Below are 15,405 nucleotides of genomic sequence, written 5' to 3'. Positions count from 1 at the left end.
TGCCATTAGGCTCATTAGTTAAGTATTTTCTGCAGTTTATGCCGATTTTGATACCTGGCAAATATTACAACAACTCACATTTATATAGCGCCTTTAACATAGTAAAACATCCCAAGGCGCTTCACAGGAGCATTTTGAATTAAAATTTGATACCAAGCCACATAAGGAGATACTAAGACAAGTGACCAAAAGTTTGGTCAAAGAGGTAGGTTTTAAGGAGCGTCTTAAAGGAGGAGAGGGAGGTAGAGAGAGGTAGAGAGGTTTAGGGAGGGAATTCCAGAGCTGAGGGCCTAGGCAGCTGAAGGCATGGTTGCCAATGGTGGAGCGATTAAAATCGGGGATGTGCAAGAGGCAGGAATTTGAAGAACACAGGAGGTTTTTTTTAAAAAATTCATTCATGGGATGTGAGAGTCACTGGCAAGGCGAGTATTTATGGGTGGTGGTGAGCCACCTTCTTGACTGCACAACTGAGTGGCTTGCTAGGCCATTTCAGAGGGCAGTTAAGAATCAACCACATTTCTGTGGGTCTGGAGTCACATACAGGCCAGACCGGGTAAGGACAGCAGGTTTTCTTCCCTAAAGGGGATTAGTGAACCAGATGGTTTTTTACAACAATCCATTAGTTTCATGGTCACCATTACTGATACTAGCATTTTATTCCAGATTTTATTTAATTAATTGAATTTAAATTCCCCAGCTGCCGTGGTGGGATATGAACTCATGTCCGTGGATTATTAGTCCAGGCCTCTAGATTACTAGTCCAGCAGGATGACCACTATGCTACCGTACCCCATTTGTAGGGCCGGAGGAGGTTACAGAGATAGGGAGGAGCGAGGCCATGGAGGTATTTGAAAACAAGGATGAGAATTTTTAATATTGAGGCATTCCCAGACCAGGAGCCAATGTAGGTCAGCGAGCACAGGTGTGATGGGTGAACGGGACTTGGTGCGAGTTAGGATTCGGGCAGCAGAGTTTTGGATGAGCTCTAGTCTATGGAGGCTGGAAGATGGGAGGCAATCCAGCAGAGCATTGGAATTAGCGAGTCTAGAGGTATCAATGCACGGATGAGGGTTTCAACAGCAAATGAGCTGAGACAGGGGTGGAGAAGGGCCGTGTTACTGAGGTGGAAGTAGGCATAGAAACATAGAAAATAGGAGCAACAGTAGGCCATTCGGCCCTTTGGGCCTGCTCCGCCATTCAAAATGATCATGGCTGATCGTCCAACTCAGTACCCTGTTCCCGCTTTTTCCCCATATTCTTTGATCACTTTAGCATTAAGAAATATATATATCTCCTTCTTGAATACATCTAATGACTTGGCCTCCACTGCCTTCTGTGGTAGAGAATTCCACAGGTTCACCATCCTCTGAGTGAAGAAATTTCTCCTCATCTCAGTTCTAAATGGCATACCCTGTATCCTGAGACTGTGACCCCTGGTTCTGGACACCCCAGCCATTGGGAACATCCTCCCTGCATCTAGTCTGTCTAGTCCTGTTAGAATTTTATATGTTTCGATGAGATCACCTCTCATTCTTCTAAACTCTAGTGAATATAGGCCTAGTCGACCCAATCTCTCCTCATACGTCAGTTCTGCCATCCCAGGAATCAGTCTGGTAAACCTCTGTTGCACTCCCTCCATGGCAAGGACATCCTTCCTCCGATAAGGAGACCAAAACTGCACAGTACTCCAGATGTGGTCTCAACAAGGCCCTGTACAACTACAGTAAGACATCCCTGCTCCTGTACTCAAATCCTCTTGCAATGAACGCCAACATACCATTCGCCTTCCTAACTGCTTGCTGCACCTGAATGCTCGTTTTCAGCGACTGGTGTACAAGGACAGGCGGTCTTGGTGATGGAATGAATATGTGATCGGAAGCTCATCTCAGGATCAAATAGGATGCCAAAGTTACGAATGGTCTGGTTCACCCTCAGACAATGGCCAGGGAGAGGGATGGAGGCAGTGGCGAGGGAACAAGGTTTGTGGCGGGAACTGAACACAATGGCTTCAGTCTTCCCAATATTTAGTTAGAGGAAATTTTTTCTCATCCAGTACTGGGTGTCGGACAAGCAGTGTGACAAATGAGAGACAGTGGAGGGATCGACAGTGGAGGTGGTGAGGTAGAGCTGGGTGCTGTCGGCGTACATGTGCTTTCAAATGATGTCGGCGAGGGGCAGTAGATGAGAAATAGGAGGGGACCAAGGATAGTGCCTTTGTGGACTCCAGAAGTAACGGTGCTGGTGTGGGAAGAGAAGCCATTGCTGGTGACTCTGGCCGCGACTGGATAGATAAGAATGGAACAAGGTGAGCGCAGTCCCACCCAGCTGGATGATGGAGAAGCTTTGGAGGAGGATGGTGTGGTCAACCGTGTCGAAGGCTGCAGACAGGTCGAGAAGGGATAGTTTACCAGTCACATAAGATGTCATTTGTGACTTTGATAAGGGTCATTTCAGTACTGTAGCAGGGGTGGAAATCTGATTGGAGGGATTCAAACATGGAGCTGCAAGAAAGATGGGCACGGAGGAGGATAGTGATAGACTTCAAGAGGATATGGACAGGCTGGTGGCAAAGGTGGACAGGTGGCAGATGAAATTTAACGCAGAAAAATACAAAGTGATACGTTTCGGTAGGAAGATCGAGGGGAGGAAAAACAAACTAGAGGGCACAATTCTAAAAGGGGTACAGGAACAGAGAGATCTGGGAAAGGAAAAAAATTGCAGGGCTACAGGAATAGGGCGGGGGAGTCGGGCTGGCTGGATTGATCTTGCATAGAGCCGGCGTGGACTCGATGGGTCGAATGGCGTCCTTTCATGCTGTAACCTTTCTACGATTCTATGAAAAGCGGATGGTCACGTCCAAAAAGTCTCTCAAAAGGGACAGTACAAAGACTCTTAAAAGAAACAGTATGGAGAGTATAACAAATGAAGAGAAAAGTGTAATAACGATAAAGGCCAACAGAACTTAAAATAACTGGATAGATTCACTACAATGTGAAGTACTCAAATCTAACAGAGTTTCCCAAATTTTCCCAGCACTGCATTTTTTGGTGGTTACATGAAGTGAGGAGAGCATTCCCCTTTTAAAAGGATCACCTTTTCAACTCTTTAGGAGAGTAGGACAAAAATGTACTCCAGGCATATGAATCTTCAACTTCTCTTTATAGTTCACCTCCAAAATGTATCAAAAAGCACCATTACTTTGATACTGGAGTATCATAATATTCCTTAACACACCATCATGACTCTCTCTTCTCCCCCATTTTTTCTCTCTTCCCCCTCAGAGAGATTCCATTATATACCCAATTGAATAAATAAGATTGTACATATATTATTTTCTAATCTTTCCAAAATAATGTACTATATAAAAAATTAGATTTCCGTACATATGAATGGTCAACATTTACGCTTGAACACGCTTTATCCTGTTACTTACTTCAACCACTTGTCTTGCAACCTCACTCTGATGCTCTGACGCCTCCATTTCCTTTCCTGGAACGTGCAGAAATTGCAACATTTCCTCATCTATCCAGCCTGCACTATTTTCAAGAACTGAAAGATAAGTTCTACCTTCTGCACAGAACTGGAAATAGCAATCAGAAAACAAAGTGATGTTTAATGCTAAGTGGTCTGCTACAAGAGAGTTAGTAATTTGAAAAAAAATTATGTTTAAAAACAGAAACAAGAAAGAAACAATTTAATTAACATTTGAAAATTACAATTCGCAAAATGTTTTTGTTTTAAATGTAAAAAATATTGAATGAACTTGATCGTATGGGGCATATTTTTCACAGGAGCATTTGGTACTTAATTTTAATGGTGGAAAATCCTTGTGGTACCATTCAAAAAAAATCTCAATGGCCTGGTAAGGAATACACTGCAACAGCAACGTTCACCATATGCAGTGCACAATCTGACCATTGGAGAGGCAAGTTTAACATTTTTTTTAAAAGTTATTGTTGATTACGCTATTCACAATGCAAAAATAACTCATGACTGGCCTCCTGTCCTATGCAGACCAGGATCACAGTGATTCTAATTTGAGAGGTACTCAGTCGTGTTGTTTTTACTAACTATTAACTTAAAGAACCAGTAACAAAAAGTGCTTTTTCTTAACTAAGACTGCATATCTAGAGCCAAGTAACTAAAATTACACATAACAACTAATTTGTAACTAATACAAGACTGATGAGCAGTGTAACTAAAGAGAAGGGATAAGATTAACTTCTACTTGGGCTTAGCCTTACTGCCAGCTGCAACAGCAAAATATTTGGAGCACAGGTCAATAGAACCAGTGGCCCTGTCTTTTCAGTTTTGGTATTGTGCATTTTTGCTGCTACTGATGTATAGAAAAATCAGATCACAGCTGGCAGTGTATGTATTCCCAACTTCTATCCACAGGAAAATGAAACTCATGATCCTCATGATGATGAATGCTTTTTTTTTTGATTATTTAGTTCACTGCTGTTACCATTTCTCCCTTCTGTCAGGACAATCTGTGCCTTGAACTCCTTTATGAACATCATCTCTGCAGTTGAATGCTAGCATTTAAATGCTCTATAGAGTTAAGAAGCAAAGAAACTAAAGAGAATGCCAGCAAGTTCAAGCGCTAGGTAAGACTAGAATTCTAATTTGGGCATACTGATCAGGCTCTTTATTCAGCTGGTTTAGTCACTGGGCTGGCTGAAAGTAATACATTGAATTTTCATCAACAGATCATTGCAGTTGTAAACAAAAGTACTCCAAATCAAGGCAACCACCAAATTTCTACACATAATTATATCCTGTGTGTTAATTAAGTAGTATTGGTAAGGAATACTATGAATACACAGCTTGACTGGTGTCTGATCATAATGGACAGTTACCATCCCACAGAATCCCCTTAAATTTACGACAGCTTTGCCATTAATTTCAGTACAAAATAATGAAAACAAACAATGGAACATCAAGGTCATCCATGAACAAAATAAACCTTCTAATTGGCCTTGGTAGGTAATTTATGGTATCATTCAGGTAAAGGATGTCAATTCTGCGTCACATTTAGACCCAAGCAGTTACAATTAAGGCAGAACTTGGGTTCGGTATGGGATGACAGGAAAAGGCTCCATTTTGAGAACAGTGATTAGTAGAGTTCCACGGGGCCTGCTCTGCATGCCCATCGTAAACACAAGAGGAGCGGATCTCTAATTCAAAATTTGCCGAAGACAAAATACTTGCTTGCTAGGGAGATTAAAAGCAGTGCCCAAGATCTGAATGAACTAAGGCTAAAGAATGTTGTAAAGCAACACATGCTGGGGCAAGTAAAAATGAAATATGCACACATGTAAACGGAAAATGCTGGAAATACACAGCAGATTCAGTAGCACCTGTACAGAGATGCTTTTCTAATAAGCTCACAGGTCATTCAGCCCATCAACTTCCAATGATTGTTGTTTCCTGTCTTTTTTTGTTCAATCCTTTAACAGGCTTGCTTATCTTTTAGTTTTCAATTCTGATGAAGGGTCTATACCCAAACTATTAACCTGTCTTTTTTCTACAGATGTTGAATGACCTGCTGTGTATTTCCAGTATTTTCTGTTTTTTATTTCAGATTTCCAGCATTTGCATTTTTCTCATTTTAAAAAAAATGTATACACTGAAAGAGGATATCTAAAAAGGGAAGAAAGATTTTTGTGCATCTTTTAACCATTTGCCAAAACTATACAGTCTATGTGAAGCTGTTGCCAAAAATCTGATCAAGTACTGGCATCTTCAGTTCCTAGAACACAACCCAAATCAAGGATTACACCCGTGAACTAAAAGGTTATCTAAGTAGGTTACTTAAAGTCTGCTTAACTCATTGGTGAGGACACACTCAGAACATCTATGAGGGGAAAATGTATTTCTTACAGTTTTTAATACAATGAATTTATTTTAAAATTAATTTTCATTTTAAATAATGCAGTTTACATACCTTGTTCTGAAAATGAATAGTCAGTCGACAATATAGACCGAAGGCTCTCAGAGCTGTATTCATACCTATATCATGAAGCACCTCTTCTGAAGTGCTCAAGAATGAAGTCAGGAGCTCCTGTAAGACAAAACATCTCAAGGATTATACTTACGAATTAAACGACTAAACTGTTCCTACTTATAGGATATAATCAAGAATTTCAAGGAATTAATTATAATTAATCTTATTTTTATTAAACAAATTGGCAAGTGGAACTGCTGCATGTCAGGATGTAGAAACAAATGCGATAGTTCTACGACACCTACCTGCCTCAGATCGGTATCGGCAAAGCACAGCTGGAAAACTCACTGTGTATTGCTCTGGATTGCATGGAGGCCAGCAACCTAGGAGTTCTGCACATGCGTTCTATGGTGCATTTGTAGAGTTCCATTTCCTTTGTAGCCCCATGCTAGCTAATGTTCTGCCCATCTTTCCTGCCACTTCATGTTTGAATTTCTCCAATCAGGTTTCCACCCCGGCCACGGCACTGAAATGGCCCTAATCAAAAGTCACAAATGACATCCTTTGTGACTGTGGTGCATTATCCCTCCTCATCATCTCTGCAGCCGTTTACACATGCAACCACACCATCCTCCTCCAATGCCATTCCTCCATTGTCCCACTCAGCAGGATTGCTCACACTTGGTTTCACTCTTAACTATCTGATCGTAGCCACAGAAACTCCAGCAATGGCTTTGTTGCCTACCCCCACACCTTTACCTCTGGAGTTCCCCAATTGTCTGACCTTGGCCCCCTTCTCCTATTCATCTACATGCAGCCCTTTGACAACATCATCTGCAGACATGGGGTCAGCTTCATGTACACTAACACAAACCCAGTGCTACTTCACCACCTCTCTCAACCCCTCCGACTATATTGTCAGGTCGCTCATCCAATATCTAGTTGTGGATGAGCCGCAAGTTCCTCCAATTAAACGTTGGGAAGACTGAAACCATTGTCTTCGAACACCGCCACAAACTCCATACCCAGGCCATCGAGTCCATCCCTCGCCCCGACCATTGTCTCAGGCTGAACTAGGCTGTTCGCAATTTCTGCATCCTGTTCGATCCCAAGCTGAGCTTTTGACCCCCATATCCACTCCATCATAAAGATCGCCTGCTTCCACCCACATAACATCACCTGCCTCCGTGCCTATCTCAGCTTACCTGTTACTGAAACCGCCATCCATGCTTTTGTTACCTGCTGATGCGACTATTTCTATGCTCTCCTATCCTGCTCGCTCCCTAAACTTCAGTTCATCCAAAACTCTGCTGCCCGTATTCTATTCTGCACCATCCCACTCACTTATCATCCCTGTTCTTGCTAACCTCCATTGGTTCCCAGACCCCAGCACCTCCAATTTAAAATTCTCATCCTCACGTTTAAATTCCTTCATGGCCTCGGCCCTTCCTATCATCCAGCTCTACAACACCCCCTCTTAACAACCCCCCTCCACCCCCCCCCCCCCACAAACCTTCCATTCCTGTGTCTCTGGCCCTTGTGCAACCCCCCTCCCTTCACCACACCATTGGCAGCTGTGCCTTCAGCCATCCAGGCCCCATGTTGTGTAATTCCCTCCCTTAACACCTCCACTTTAAAGGCCTTCCATAAAACCCTTTTCTTCGACCAAGTGTTTGGTCATCCCCTCCTAATACCCTTTTCTTTGTCATGGTGTCCATTTTAGTCTGACTTTTGCCTCGGTGATGCGGCTTGGGACTTTTCTTGTGTGTTAAAGGCGCTATATAAATGTAAGTATTATTGTTGTTTTGCTCCTTAAGCAGCTAATTTTTAATGTTGGGTATGTGGTCGAGAACATTTCCTTTCTCTTAAAAAGGATAAAAAGATTATAAAGCTACTTTTCTAAAAGGTCCCAAGGACATCCAGTGGGCCACCTGGGTACCACACACCTCATATACACTTTACAAATAGACCAATTATACAAATATGAATATGTAGCTGTTGACAAAAATGCTGCAGAGTTGACATCAGTGGAGTCTATTTGACACTAAAAGATCAGATACACTACAAATCTTATGACCAGAGATAATATAAATATTATTACTGCTGTTCCTACATAGCATACCAAATAGTTCAGTATTACACAACCAGCAAAGGACTTCTTTTTTTAAAAAATTACCTTGATTGCTTCAAGTGCCCGCAGGAGCTGGTTCAGCTTTTTCTGTGGCAAATCTAATAAGCACTCCCGACTCATGATATTGGTCAGTATGTATTCTAAAAAATTTAACGCCATCTCCAATTTGGGTTCTTCCATTTCCTGGATTCGTACTCTACGCTGTGGGACCTTTTTGTCCTGAAAGAAAGTGGACAGAAAAGGTATGTTTTCATCACTACTTCTGAATGATCTCACAATTCATTCATTTCAGTTCTAAGATGACTATAATTTTGTAACTCTTGCACACTGTAAATGTTAGTGGAGCACACTTCCCACATTTTAAAAATGAAAAAGATGCAATATTATTTGTCACTAATTACAATAAAATTCTCCATCACTTTAAAAAAAAACCAGAAACTTCTTGTATAATATTCTTGTTACACCAGTCAAATGCAAGTGTTCACAGTTCCTTTTAAGTATGTTAGATTACCAACTTTAGGTATGGTCTTCATTCTTTGAAAGTATAGTCTCCAGATTCAAATATGAAGTGCTGTCATCCAATGGGGACAGAAGAAAGGTAGAATATCAACTGGATGCCTGTCCCTTTAACAAATTCACACCATTTTCTTCCATTTGGGGAGGTGATCTTCCCCCCCCCCTTTAATATTTATTAGGTCTCATTCTGAAATGAACCCAGAGTTCTTTGCAATCTTCAATGCAACACAAATTAAACCAGCTACTGGTCAGGAGAATAAAGGGGAGGCTAGATAATATCTTAAGTGTTGAATATTTGGTTCCAAAACTTGGGTGGCATGTTTACACTACAAGTTTACTGTCATTGCAAAGTAAAAACCGCTTTGCATCAACACTAAACTCGTGAAGTGTAAATCTGGATTTGGGCCCAACCAGACTCCAGAGCAACGTGGAGCAATATTTTCCCCTTCAGTACGTCTCACACCACTTCGCTTTAGAGTCAGGTCAAGCCTGTCTCCAGACTTAGGTGGCATGTATATATTTTGTTTTCTTTGCAGACCCATTTTGTACTGACACTACAGTTGTGCTAACTGTCCAGTGACATTCTCCCAGATCATTCTATAGTTTCCATAATTCTGCTAAAGATCCAATTACACTAGGCCATATAGAATGACAATTCTCCTTTCATCATTACTCATGGTAAGAGGAACAACCTCCAACAAAATTTCTTCTAGTGCATGAAGCAATTAAAATCTTAAGTGAATTCTCTGACCTTCTGGGGAAGTCCTTCTGTCAGCCAGTCAGTGATCAGCTCAAGCACATGGCTAACTTTCCCCCACCGACACAGGCAGTCTATCAATGAGGAATATTTATTCTCATCAGCCCCTTTATCCAAATTTCTCAACTTTGAGAGAACTCCACAACTGCAAGAGACGATAAACAGTGGTCAGAAAGTCAAAAGCACGAAACAGTAAAATTCTAAAAATGTTTTCCTTTTTTCTTAAAAAAGTGGTCAAATCCCTAACTCAGCTAAAATCAAAGGCTAAAGACAGAATGCTGTATATTGACTGAACAGTTTCCATCTTTATGTAATCACACTTTAATTTCAAGAGTTGCGTATCCACAAACTGAGGAATAGCAAAATTTTTCCATAATATTTGGGTTTTAATTTTAAATGTTCTAACAGTGCCAATACTGAAATGGTCAGCTTTTGGTTTGCAATTCCATAAAGGCTGTAATGTTAAAGGGTAAAAAGGTTCATTACTCATCTGGTAAGCCCAATATCCTAAATACTTTGTGTACACATCAAGTTTCAGTTTATAGGAAGCACATGCTTACTTACATATGGACATTAACTTTTTAAAATATATTTGTGCTCAGGATGTGGACAACCATGGCAACTTATAGAAATACATAGAATCTACAGCACAGGAACAAGCCATTTGTACCAACTATGCTAATGTTTGTACTCCACACGTGCCTTCTCCCACTCTAATTACCTCTTCCCACCCTACCTCCATATTCCTTTCTCCCTCATCAAGCCTCCCCTTAAATGCATCAATGCTAACGGCTTCAACCACAAAAAGGCAGTATTTATTACCCATCCCTTGCTGCCGAGGGCACTGAGCCATCCACATCATAAATTACACATTAGTGAACCAGTTGAGTTTTTACAACAATTTGGCAGCTTTCCTAGTGCCAATCTACAAGTTACCAGAGTTGCTGAATTCAGTTTCACAATTTGCCATGGTGGGATTTGAACTCTCAACCTCTAGCTTGCTAGTCCAGTACTATAACCACCAGGCTACCATACTCTCTGACTGCCAATGAAAAGCATCTGAAAAGAGCCCGAATTCCATCAGTATGTACTTCCTTTAGATACAATTTTCACAACAAACAAGCATGTACTGTGCGCAGAACATATTTACAGCATTTGAACCCATACATACATATCTAACAGTTGACCAACAGTGACAAACTAGCATCGCAGGAGACGTCAGCAACTCTTCTGTGGCTGACTTGAGGTGCTCTGAAGATCTCTACAAGCTGCTCCTTGTGCAGCATGCTCTGAGCTTCCCATTACTTACTACCAGATTTAAAACTGGAGTCTTTAAAATTATTGATCAAGGAACCTTAGGATTAAGGGAGTCAAAGCATCCTGAACCAATTAGGAACATGAGTAGGCCGTTCAACCCCTCGAGCCTGCTCCGCCATTCAATTAGATCATGGCTGATCTGTACCTCAACTCCATTTACCCGCCTTAGCTCCATATCCCGGGATACACTTACCTAACAAAAATCTATCTATCTCAGTATGGAAAGCTCCAATTGTCCCAGCATCCATAGCCTTTTGGCGGAGAGAATTCCAGATTTCTACTACTGTGAAAAATTGCTTCCTGGTTTCCCTCCTAGCTCATTGTAAGATTATGTCCCCTCGTTCTTGCTTCCCCCATCAAATGAAATAGTTTCTCTGTATCTATCCTATCGAATCCTTTTAAACACTGTGGGAGAACCGTCACCACACGGACTGCAGCGGTTCAAGAAGGCGGCTCACCACCACCTTCTCAAGGGCAATTAGGGATGGGCAATAAATGCCGGCCTCACCAGCGACGCCCACATCCCATGAACGAATTCTTTTTAAAAATTAAAGAAAGTAATTATCTTAAATACTTTAAAATGTCTGGAAATATGTTTAATTCTTCAGCACAATATTTGGGGTATATTGAGGTGGGCATTTGATCATTGGATGAATTTCAGCTGTACAAGTTTTGATCTCATCAGAACCCCTTGACTTGCGTTAAAAGAATTAGCATTCACATTTCAAGTAAGGTATTGTTCTCTGTCCTGATGTGCAACATTCAAGAACATGGCTCAATTTACTTCCATCATTAACAATTTGCTTCAAACACTTTCAATTCATACAGTCCAATGTACAAAAACATAGCTCAGTTTGCTTCCATATCGTCTCTACAGTTGGGTGACCAGTTCACAAAGTTTTACAATAATGGTTTTGTTTTATTGTTAGTTCCATGGTACATACAATTTCCTGGGCTATATATGGAAACGCTAACCAGTGAAAACAGAAGCTATTTTGCTGTAATGATTCAATTTTACATAAAACATAATATACCTGAAGGTGGGAACAGCTGTTGCAGGCATAAAGGAAGCCAGAATCACCAAGGGGACAGTACAACGATCATCCTGTAGAAATACAAAGCAGTTACATATAACTGTTGCTCTGAACTGCACAAAATGCAAGTGTAGATATTTTTCCCCATTAAAATTGTCCCCACCCAAAAACATCACAAATAGACAATAGTTAAAACCAAAAATTGAAGTCTATTCTCAGCACAAGTTTAAAACATGATTTTAAATATTGTATATTAAAAAAAACTTTTACCTTAAAGGTTTTAAAATATTCAGGCAGCACAGTTGCAAACTTGGCAATTGTGTAGTTTTTAGCTTCTTCGTTTTCATTCAGTGCCTTGTGGATGCTCTTCCATAAAATAACAATAATTTCTAGTAAGCTGGCCATTGTGGCACCATCACTCACAGACAGCACACTATCCAACACCTGCGGAAAAGAACAATTGCTTTTCAACCTAAGTGCATTAAAGTTCCTTTCTCCATCTCCTTCCTTCTCCAAATTTCTTTACCATCCTGGTAACAATTTTGCTTTTCATAAAACATCCATTAGCAAAGCTGCTAATCAAGAACATTGGCAGGTCACTGCCTCCACAAAAATAAAGGAAAACAGCAAATTGGGTTTGGTAAATAATGTTAGGAGAACGCAGGTGGCAGCTTTAAAAATAATAATTATACAGAACTTCCAACACAGAAATAGGCCATTCGGCCCAACAGGTCCATGCTGGGGTTTATACTCCACACGAGCCTCCTCCCTCCCTACTTCATCTAACCCTATCAGCATATCTTTCCACTCCTTTCTCCCTCTCCTGCTGATCAAGCTTCCCCTTAAATGTATCTATACTATTTACCTCAACTACTCCATGTGGCAGTGAGTTCCACATTCTAACCACTCTCTGGGTCAAGACTGGAATTCCCCACTGGATTTATTAGTGACTATCTTATATTTATGGCCCTTAGTTCTGGTCTCCCCCGCGAGTGGGGACAACTTCTCTAAGTCTACCCTATCCAACTTTTTCATAATCTTAAAGACCTCCATCAGGTCACCCCTCAGTCTTCCCTTTTCTAGAGAAAAAAGTCCCAGCCTGTTCAATCTTTCCTGATAGGTATAACCTCTCAGTTCTGGTATCATCCTAGTAAATCGTTTTTGCACCGTCTCTATATCCTTTTTATAATATGGAGACCCGATCTGTTCACAGTACTCCAAGTGTGATCTAACCAAGGTTCTATACAAGTTTAACATAACTTAGAATCATAGAAAGTTACAGAATGGAAGGAGGCCATCAAGTCCGCGCTGGCCCTATGCATGAGCAATCCAGCTAGACCCACTTCCCCGCCTTTTTCCCGTAGCCCTGCAGATTTTTTCCTTTCAAGTACGTATCCAGTTTCCTTTTGAAGGCCATGATTGAAACTGCCTCCACCACCCATTCAGGCAGTGCATTCCAGATCCTAACCACTCGCTGTGCAAAAAATTTTTTCCTCATGTCACCTTTGGTTCTTTTGCCAATCACCTTAAATCTATGTCCTCTGTCCTTGACCCTTCCACCACTGGGAACAGTTTCTCTCTATCTACTCTGTCTAGACCCTTCATGATTTTGAATACCTCTATCAAATCTCCTCGCAACTGTCTCTGTTCCAAGGAGATCAACCCCAGCTTCTCCAGTCTATCCACATAACTAAAGTCCCTCATCCCTGGAATCATTCTAATAAATCTCTTCTGCACCCTCTCTAAGTCCTTCACATCTTTCCTGAAGTGCAGTTCCTAGATCTGGACACAATACTCCAGTTGTAGCCGAACCAGTGGTTTCTAAAGGTTCATCATGACGTCCATACTTTTGTAGAGTGTGCCTCTACTTATAAAGCCCAGGATCTTGTACGCTTTTTTAAACCACTTTCTCAACCTGTTGTACCACCTTCAACGATTTGTGCACATATACCCCCAGATCTCTCTGTTCCTATACCCCTTTTAGAGTTGTGCCCTCTAGTTTAACTTCACTGCTTTTCAATTCTATCTCTCTAGAAATAAACCCCAGTGATTTGTTTACTTTTAGTGATCCCTCTGCTCCTCTACCCCATTTAGAATCTTATTTTCCAAGGAATATATGGCCTCCTTATTCTTCCTACCAAAATGTACCACCTCACACTTATCTGTATTGAAATTCATTTGCCAATTGCACGCCCATTCTTCAAGTTTATTGATGTCTTCCTGTATTTTATCACAGTCGTCCTCAGTATTAACTATACCCCCAATTTGATGTCATCCGCAAATTTCAAAATTGTACTTCCAATTCGAGTCCAAATCATTTATGTAAATGGTGAACAGTGGTCCCAGCACTGATTCTTGTGGAACACCACTTCCCACCTTTTGCCAGTCTGCGTAAAAACATTTAACCCCTACTCTGTTTCCTCTTTTATAGCCAGCTCGCTACCCATTCTGCTACTTGTCCCCTGATTCAACATGCTCTGAGATTAGTCATGAGTCTACTATGTAGTACCTTACCAAAGGCCTTTTGAAAATCCAAATATATGACAACTACTGCATTACCCTTGTCTACCTTTTGTTACTTCTTCAAAGAATTCAATAAGGTTGGTCAGCATGACCTTCCCTTTTGAAATCGGTGCTGACTATTCTTTATTATATTTTCAGTTTCTAGATTTTTTCTATTACATCTTTGAGTAAGGATTCCATTATCTTTCCTACCGCCGACGTTAAACTAATTGGCCTGTAGTTCCCTAGACTTGTTATACCTCCCTTTATAAATATAGAAATTACCGTAATTGTCCGCCAGTCCTCTGGCGCTATTCCCTTTTCTTAAGGATTTTTGTATATATGTAATAGTTCCTCTGCTATTTCTTCCCTAACTTCTTTTAATATGCGCGGATGCAATCCATCCGGACCAGGGGTTTATCCTCTCTGTGTCCGTAGAGTACAATTTCTTTTTGTATTCCTTGATAATTTAATTTTGTAGTTTCTCTTTGTTTTCCCCAATTGTTTTTTTGACTTCTTTCCTAACCTTTCCGTATTCCCTTTTGTCATCCTTTCCTTTGTTGTCTATGTACTTGGTGCATGCCTTTTTCTTTAGTTTCAATTTTTCCCTTATTTCTTTATTCATCCATGATGTGTCATTACTGGCTAGTTTGTTCTTCCTTTTTAGTGGGATATATTTCTCCTGGACTTTATTGATCACTGTTTTAAATGAACTGCTGTTCTATTTCTTTGTTTGTCAGTAAATTTTTCCAGTTTTTTTTTCCCCCTAGTTCCATTCTTAACCTCTTTGGCCAGGTCACCAGGAGTAAAATCAGCTTCTTATAGAGAAATTATGATATGAAACACACTACTCTTCATATCTAGGACAAGTCACGAACCAAATCAAGATAAACTATGTAAATATCACACAAAATTACATGATTTGTTTTAAACTGCCAATAAAGTACAGTGGAGATTAAAATCACAAACTTTTAAATATATAAACAAACAGCAACTGTTCAAACTCATTGATAAATATTTAACATAACCCCATTGCGAATTTTTTTTGAATGGTTAGGAGAGCACAGGCAGCAGCATCCTCTGAATTGCTGATATTGGCCAGGTCAGCAGGAGTAAATTCTAAGGACAGTAATTTCACTACCAAGGTTAGAGAAGGAGAAAGTCTAATTGGAGGGCAAGTATCTCAAACCTCCTATTA

The 15,405-nt window shown here is 40.6% G+C and overlaps 1 protein-coding gene across 4 annotated transcripts in view; it reads right to left on the bottom strand.

The window, feature by feature from the left end:
- ncapg2 (non-SMC condensin II complex, subunit G2) overlaps window positions 1-15,405 on the bottom strand; it is a 108,098-nt gene that overhangs the window by 42,234 nt on the left and 50,459 nt on the right. For all 4 annotated transcript variants that reach the window (XM_068008087.1, XM_068008110.1, XM_068008093.1 and 1 more), the window contains exons 16-21: window positions 11,976-12,149; window positions 11,706-11,776; window positions 9,349-9,499; window positions 8,127-8,300; window positions 5,951-6,067; window positions 3,434-3,580 (exon numbers count right to left, since the gene is read on the bottom strand). In XM_068008087.1, coding sequence (XP_067864188.1) covers window positions 3,434-3,580; window positions 5,951-6,067; window positions 8,127-8,300; window positions 9,349-9,499; window positions 11,706-11,776; window positions 11,976-12,149 — 834 coding nt within the window. The remainder of the gene's footprint in view (window positions 1-3,433; window positions 3,581-5,950; window positions 6,068-8,126; window positions 8,301-9,348; window positions 9,500-11,705; window positions 11,777-11,975; window positions 12,150-15,405) is intronic.

Source organism: Heptranchias perlo, chromosome 2 (genome assembly GCF_035084215.1).
Source record: "Heptranchias perlo isolate sHepPer1 chromosome 2, sHepPer1.hap1, whole genome shotgun sequence".
Lineage (NCBI taxonomy): Eukaryota > Metazoa > Chordata > Chondrichthyes > Hexanchiformes > Hexanchidae > Heptranchias > Heptranchias perlo.
The sequence above is the reverse complement of the archived record's forward strand: the minus strand, read 5'-3'. Positions and strand labels throughout refer to the sequence as shown.